Below are 8,259 nucleotides of genomic sequence, written 5' to 3'. Positions count from 1 at the left end.
ATTTAAACACCAGTCCTAAACGAGGACTTTCCAAGTAAAATAAATGTATTAAAATTGTGAGATTTAAAGCCAAAAAAATTCATGGGGCTGACGATCTACGTTCCAGAATGTGAAAGAGACAGCCATATAGATGACAAATGTATTGACTATAATTTTTCCAAATTCTACAGAGTTTGGAGCACTTCTTGCAGACTGGCACATTATTTACGGATACAGAGAGAGGGGAAACAGGGAACTACTGTACTTCTAGTCTAAGATCCATGCAAGGAAATCTTAAATGGAGATACAATGAGCAACTACAAAAGAGTAATAGAATCAGACAGATTCAAGATGGGTTTATGAAATGAAAGGATACTTCAAGGGTCTATCAGATGTATTTGAGGGCATAACCTGTAGAATGGATAAGGGGGAACAAGGGAAAGTAGTGAAGTTAAGTTTTCAGAAGGCTTTTGATAAGGTCCAATGTAGGAGCTTGATTAATACAATTTGAACACTTGGAATTGGAGGGGATAGGTTGGGATGCATTGAGCATTGGTTAACGGATGAAAGGCTAAGAGTTGTAATTATCAAGAGTTTCTCAGGTTGGTAGGCTGTGGCAAGTCATTGAATTACCCAACAAACATCAGTGAGTTGGATTAGAGGACCTAGTGTCCTGTTATCAAGTCTCTTTATGATGGCAAACTAATGTAGGATTGTGAGGACAGATGGTGATGTCCAGAGTCTTCTAGAGGATATAGCAAGTTCAGTGTAGGGATTTGAGAGTAAGTAAATTAGAGAGTATTTGAGTACAAAGTGTGTTATTGTATTTACTCTGGGACTTGGTGAGACTGCATTAGAAGTATCTTGTAGAGTTGGTCTTCTTACTCAAAAACAAGGATATGCATGAGGGAGTGCTATGACTGGCTCCTGGGAGTGAGTTTCCAACAGGAGAAACTAAGTAGATATATGTGTACTTAGTAGAATTTAGAAGAATGAAAGATGATTTCATTAAACTTACAAAAAAATCTTACAAGGTTATGCAGGTTAGATGCCAGAGAGGGTAATGTCTCAGCCAAAGGAGTCTGGAACCAGTGGTCACACACGGTTGCTTGGATTTCCAGCATCTGCAGATTTTCTCTTGTTTGTGTTTGGAACCAGGGGTCACGGTCTCAGTGTAAAGGGTGTGCCATTTAGGAGGAAAACGTTATATTACGTAGAGGGTGTTGAATTTTTGGAATTCTCGATCCTACTCCTACTCATAATTCCCAAGTTCTTTATGACATGTTCTTAAAAGTTCTTAGGGGGTGTTCGTTATCAATATTAAGAAAATATAGTAATTTATCTCACAGCTGCGTGTCACCTCGTTGTGCATGAATTGCCCGTCGCGCATTAACAGCATTGAAACAGATTTTATTGTTTTTTGAAGTACAAACGCATCTGTGTTGTAACATTAAGGTTTCACTGTTGGCAGCTCTGGTGTGGGGAAAAAAGCATCATCGCAAAAATGACATTAAACATGGTGTGAAGTCTCGACGTTTTATCAGATCTGTAAAAGAAATCTGACGTTGAAAGGTCCACAGGCGGAACAAGTGATGATCAGTGAAACAGTTTTCAGTATTTACTGCAACGGTGATCGCAGGTTACGTTCGTTCCGCCGCGTACCGGGGAGCGGATCGGACGCTCGGCCCCCAGACTCCTCGCCGTGCCGCCTGCCGATCGCGACCGGCGCGCGGACACGCGGTGACGTCACCGCGCGCGGTGGCCCGGGCGTTTTGTTTGAGCGGAGCGCGAGCCGCTGGCGGAGGAACGGTCGCGTCCGCGCGTGGCCGGGGACGGTAGCTGTAGCTGTAGCTGGCCTCCCCCTTCCTCCCGAGCCTCGCCGCACTGCACTCTGCCGGCATGTTAGTGGGCAGCCGCTGCTGCGCTCTGGGTTCGGGGGCACCTGTCTCGCTGTACCCGCAGGCATTTCCTCCTGCCGGCATGAGAGCGGCCGCCTGAGAGCCCCCCCCACCCCCAGCAAAAGTCCGTGCGTACATTTCGGAAGTAGCAGACGTTAGGTAGGCCCGGGGCCGGGGTTGGGGGGCAGGAGGGGAACTGGTTCGTCGACCACTTGCCGCTGACAGCGAACCATGATGAAGACCGAAGCTTCTGCAGAGAGATCGAGCCTCCGCAGCTCCTCTCCGCACCGCAACGCTTACAGGACCGATTTCCAGGCTCTCAGAACCACCTTCAGCAAAGCTGGCAGCGGCGGAGGTCTGACTGGGGCATCGGCGGCGGCCGGGGGCGACTCCGAGGTGAAGGAGGGGTCCGAGAACCCGCCGTCGTCCCCGTCGCAACAGATGCACCAGCGGGGAAGGAAATACGGCTCCAACGTTAACCGAATCAAGAACATGCTGTTCATGCAGATGGGTATGGGTTCCGGCGAGGAGAACGCGGCTTCTGCCCGCATCAGGGGCGGCAGAGGGGCTCCCCCATCTCCCCACCGCCGAGTCCGAGCCCGGGATGTGGTACAGGTTGCCCCCGGTGCTCGGGTCAAGCAGACTGCCGAGGTATGCGACCGGACGAGCCGGGTGGACTCCCGGCGAGAAGGTCCGGCAACCGGCTCCAAATTTTCCGAGACCCGTAAACTCTTCGAGCAGAGCGCCCGAGTGTCGGCGACGGCCTCCCAGCCAAGCTCGCCGAAGAGGGAGAGGAAATGTTCTCAGGACCAACGGCTGGACGAGCAGCAAGGGGCCCAGAGCCTCCGCGGCGACGGAGGTAGCACTGATTCACTGGACAGCACCCACCCCAGCACAGAGGCTCCGTTACCTGCTGTCAGCGGCTCACTTGCTGCTCCTTCCCAGAGCACCGAACAACAAACATTGGCAGCTGGTAGGAGCCTTACGACTGGTTACAATGGCGTTGTCCCAAATGCGTCGTCGAAAACACTTGAACTGCAAGAGCAACAACAGGTGTCTCTCAAATCTCCTTCTGCCCAGGGCCAACACGGGATTGATTTTGCAAACCAGGACGCTACAGGTTCGCCTCGGAAAAGTGAGAAGCACGAACACATCTCGAGCCAAGTGCCACTTCCTTCCGAGGCTGTGAAATCCGCCTCTTTTAGCCAGAAGGCCACACAAGTTAAATCTGGCATAGAAAATCACGACCAACATCTAGACGGAGGATCAATCGGGGATTTCGGGAAGCACTTAAATAGTGGTGCTAGCGTGAAGCATCCCGATTCTCCTAAATGCAATGCTTTTGTAGCCGAAATATCGTCGGATGCGAGAGGTTCTACAGCAAGTGAAAATTCCTCCGAGGAGAGCACAGCTGAACCATCAACTGAGACAGGCGTCAAGAGTGATTGTTCCAGATACAAATCTATCATTCAGAGTACGCAGAATGAAGGGTGCAGTGTGGAGTCCGGAGATGACACAGGTTGGGACCAAGCTTATGAGGATTCAGAGGAACAATTGGATAGCGATGAAAATAATTATGAACCCATTTCGGAATGTACAGAAGTAACAGGATTGTCAGATGAAGATAGTATACCTGCCAAAAGGAAAATTAAATTCAGCACTGATCCCATTAAAGTAAGTGAATCATTAATCCAAGCATTGTGATGGCTGAACGCGTTATAGACATTATGAAGAAAATTAAAATCTTAGTTAAGCACTTGCAAATGACGAAACTTTAGAAAGAATTTGTAGAATGCCTATTATTTAACCACATCTGTGGGTGTAAGTTACATTGTTTGATTTGTGTACAGTTGCACGGAGAATTGTAAAGAAAAATAATGCCACAGTTTGGGTTGTTTTATTGAGAAATGAAATATTTTTGTATGTCAATTTCACAAGCAAAATAAATTGTTTGCCGGTCAGTGGCTCTAGATGGAGTTTATGATGCTCCAATAGATGTTCAGATTTTTAAAGAAGATAACAGATAATGGGTAAATTGCGGGATCCAAACCCGCAATCTTTTCAGAAAAATGCCAGGCCTGGATTTGATCATGACTTACTTGTTTCACAAGTAGAATAAATTTGGTTGCAGTTTTTGTAGGATAATTCCTGAAGCCTCACTGAATAGATAACCTTTTCAGTTGCAAATCTACATGCTTGCAAGTGTTTTGTTTTAGGCACAAACTTTGAAGGACAGAGCAATGGGTCAATAATGTTGGCAATCCTTTTTTTAATACAGTGATAGACTGCTTAAAATAAAAGGGCAGTTAAAATGTTGACAATTCTTTTTTATGTGGATGTGAGGAGGATAAGTTACATCCTCTGCTTAAAGTGAACTGCATTGCTAAATTTCAGTGACAGTAATTTCAATGCAGTTCTATAGGCAAGAAAAACATACCTGGTTCTTCTTTTTCAACCAAGAAGGGCTGGTCAATAAGTTATTCCCATGCCACTCAGTTAGCCGCTCCCACATAAAGTTCAATTGAATATCCTGTATTACTGGTCTTCTGATGTGTGCTCTGCAGTTTCCCTCATAATAAATAAAACAACACAAAATTCCTGCTTTCCTGTTTGAGCACTTTGGTCCATTTTGTCTCAAGTGCATGATGTAGCAAAGGATTTGCTACAAGCTAAACAAATAAAATGTTATAAGAATATTAAAATAATGTGAACCCCCTAATAAGCATTTGTAAATGAAATGAAAATTTCTATAGTACTGCATAGCAATGTGACCTAAAACTTGCCAAAAAGAGAATCAAGGGCATTCTAAATACACTGGTTCTTGATTATTATTAAACATTGACTGAGCTAATGGTAAACATTTAATCCTAAATAATACATGAATTAACAAATTATTAAAAAACATATTATACTGTAGTGGTTGCTGAACTTTTTTGATAAAGGCGATTAAAAGCTTGTCCATAGGGTGAAGTTTTTTTTGTCAGGCCTTGAAATGGTGAGATGTTCAGTTTTGGGTGATAGTTTTAGGTGATATGGATGAATGTGGCAGGACAGAAGGAAGCACAAAACATATTCAAAGCAGTGGCTACATGTAGGCTGGCGAGCCATTAAAGGTAAGGAAGAGTAGGGCATACTTTGTGTACCTCTATTACATCTCCCCTCATCTTCCTATGCTAAGGGGAAAAATATTCAAACCTATTTGATCTTTCCCTATAACTCTGGTCCTCAAATCATCTCAACATCCTTGTACATTTTCCCTGTACTCTTTCAATCTTATTGCGATCTTTCTATGGGTGGTGTAGGTGACCAGAACTGCACACAATACTCCACATTTGGCCTCACCAAAATCTTGTACAACTTCAACATAACATCCCAACTCCTGTAGTCAATACTCAGATTTATGAAGGCCAATGTGTGAAAAAAATTTTTTTATAACCTTTTCTATCTGAGATGTCACTTTAAAGGATTTATGTATCTGTATTTCTAAATTCCTCTGTTCTACTGCACGCCTCAGTACTGTACCATTTACTGTGTAAGTCTTACCCTAGTTTGTCCTTGCAAAATGCAACACCCACACTTGCATTAAATTCCATCTGCTATTTTTTAGTCTGTTTTCCCTGCTGGTCCAGTTCCTGCTGCAAGCTGTGATAGCCTTCTTTGCTGTACACCAGGTCCTCAATCTTAAACACATATACACTGCAGATTCTGTGGTCAAATCAAGACATACAAACAAGCTGGATCAACTCAGCAGGTCAGGCATCATCCATTGAAATGAGCAGTCAACGTTTCAGGCCGAGACCCTTCGTCGGGACTGAAGAAGGAGGAAGGGGCAGGGGCCCTATAAATAAGGTGGGGGGAGGGTGGAAGGTGCCAGGTGAAAAACCAATCAGAGGAAAGATCAAGGGTTGGGGGAGGAAAGCAGGGAAGGGGATAGGACGCAGAGGGATGAAGACGGAATGAAGGGGGAAAGCACTATGGGTAGTAGAAGAAGGCAGAATCATGAGAGAGGTGATAGGCAGCTAGAAGAGGAGACAGAGTGAAAGTGGGATAGGGGAAGGGAGAGGGAGGGAATTACCGGAAGTTGGAGAATTTGATGTTCATACCAAGGGGCTGGAGGCTACCCAGACTTATATGAGGTAACACCTCCTCACTTACCACCATTCAGGGCCCTAAATGGCAACACTTCACTTGTGAGTCTGTTGGGGTAAACTATTGCATCCGGTGCTCCCGGTGCAGCGACCACTACATCGGCGAGACCCGACGCAGATTGGGGGACCACTTCGTCGAGCACCTCTGCTCCGTCTGCGACAACAGACAGGATCTCCCAGTTGCCACCCACTTCAACTCTGCTTCACATTCCCATTTGGATATGTCCACACATGTCCACTGCCATGATGAGGCCAAACTCAGGTTGGAGGAGCAACACCTCATACACCGTTTGGGTAGCCTCCAGCCCCTTGGTATGAACATCGAATTCTCCAACTTCCGGTAATTCCTTCCCTCTCCCTTCCACCATCCCACTTTCACTCTGCCTCCTCTTTTAGCTGCCTATCACCTCGTTCATGATTCTACCACCTTCTACTACCCATAAGTGCTTTCCTCTTACATTTCTTCTTCACTTCTCTGGCCTATACCCTCCCTGCTTTCCCTCCCCCACCCCTTGATCTCTCCTCTGATTGGTTTTTCACCTGGCACCTTCCACCCTCCCCCCACCTTCTTTATAGGGCCCCTGCCCCTTCCTCCTTCAGTCCTGACGAAGGGTCTCAGCCCAAAACTTTGACTGCTCATTTCAATGGATGCTGTCCGACCTGCTGAGTTGATCCAGCTTGTTTGTAGGTCCTTAATCTTGGTGTTATCTCCAAATTTGCTGATCCGGTTTACCACAATTTGCTTCAAGATAGCAAGTACCTTCTGTTCTGTAATCTGGATATGGTTTACTACTGTTTTGTCCTAGTTCTAAAGGTGATGTGTCTATCTCCCCAGTAAATACAAATGAAAAAAAATTCCACTTCAGATCTCCCCACCTCTTGGCTCCATGCATAAATGATAATGCTGATCTTCAAGTGGATCAATTTTGTTCTTTGCTATTCTTTTGCAGTTAATAGATTAATAGAAGCTCTTGGGATTCTCCTTCGCTTTGTCTGCCAGAGCAACCACGTGCATTCTTTTCAGCCCTCCTGATTTCCCTCTTAAGTGATCTCTTGCATTTCTTATACTCCTCAGCACCTCATTTCTTCATTGCTGCCTATACCTGTTATCACCTCCTTTTTCTTCTTAACCAGGGCCTCAATATTCCTTGAAAGCCAAGGTTCCCGAAATCTGTTTGCATTTTATTCTAACAGGAAAGACAAACTCTTTATTCAATATTTCACTTTTGAAGGCCTCCCCCTTACCAAGCATCTCTTTGCCAGAAAGCAACCTATCCCAGTCCACACCTGCAGATCCTTTGGAGTGTAGAAGGTTGAGGGGGGACTTGATAGAGGTATTTGAAATTATGAGGGGGATAGATAGAGATGACGTGGATAGACTTTTTCCATTGAGAGTAGGGGATATTCACAAGAGGACCTGAGTTGAGAGTTAGGGGGCAAAAGTTTAGGGGTAACACGAGGGGGAACTTCTTTATTCAGAGTGTGGTAAGCTGTGTGGAACGAGCTTCCAGTAGAAGTGGTAGAGTCAGGTTCGATATTGTCATTTAAAGTAAAATTGGATAGGTATATGGACAGGAAAGGAATGGAGGGTTATGGACTGAGTGCAGGTCGGTGGGACTAGGTGAGAGTAAACGTTTGGCACGGACTAGATGATGGCCTGTTTCTGTGCTGTAATTGTTGTATGGTTATATGTCATTAAAATTGGTCTTTCTCCAACTTAGTATCTCAGCCTGAGGACCAGTTACTTGGATGCCCAGTTATTTGGAGTCCTTACGCAAGTCAAGTATAAATGATGGATAACACCTATTTTTAAGTAGAACAGTTTAAGGTTTTGCTCTGCAGTAGATGATGACTTTTCACAAGGCCATTATATTTCATTGCACATGACATTTGGAGAACAATTAAGCAGTAAAGTATGTACTGGAAAGGGCTGCTCAGGTTACATTGAGAGTTGTTGGTGAAGCTGTTATTGTTTAACTGAAGGGTATAAACATACCCACAGCTTTCTTGACACAAAATAATTAGTGGATTAGTTCTTGTACAGTGAAATAAAATAATAGATATTCAGAGGGTATGAGAAACTTGGCTTCTTTGTGCATGTTAGACTTGGGATTATTATTGTGATTCATATAATGATCACGCCACAGTTTCTTCATTCCCGAAATCAGTGTGGGGATCTTGTGTGAATAGTCTCCAATTGCATATATCCCTCGAGCAGAAAGCCCAAAACTACT

The 8,259-nt window shown here is 44.8% G+C and overlaps 1 protein-coding gene across 6 annotated transcripts in view; it reads left to right on the top strand.

Moving 5' to 3' along the window:
* Positions 1-1,305: 1,305 nt before the first annotated feature.
* Positions 1,306-8,259, top strand: part of ppp1r9a (protein phosphatase 1, regulatory subunit 9A) — a 231,650-nt gene continuing 224,696 nt past the window's right edge. For 2 of the 6 annotated variants that reach the window (XM_073054197.1, XM_073054200.1), the window contains exon 1: positions 1,396-3,551. In XM_073054197.1, coding sequence (XP_072910298.1) covers positions 2,109-3,551 — 1,443 coding nt within the window. In that variant the 5' untranslated portion in view covers positions 1,396-2,108. Of the gene's footprint in view, positions 3,552-8,259 lie in introns of all 6 variants that reach the window. The other 4 variants (XM_073054201.1, XM_073054199.1, XM_073054195.1 and 1 more) reach the window with 4 other exon arrangements.

The sequence above is a fragment of the Hemitrygon akajei genome, chromosome 8 (assembly GCF_048418815.1).
Source record: "Hemitrygon akajei chromosome 8, sHemAka1.3, whole genome shotgun sequence".
Classification (NCBI taxonomy): Eukaryota; Metazoa; Chordata; class Chondrichthyes; order Myliobatiformes; family Dasyatidae; genus Hemitrygon; species Hemitrygon akajei.
The sequence above is the reverse complement of the archived record's forward strand: the minus strand, read 5'-3'. Positions and strand labels throughout refer to the sequence as shown.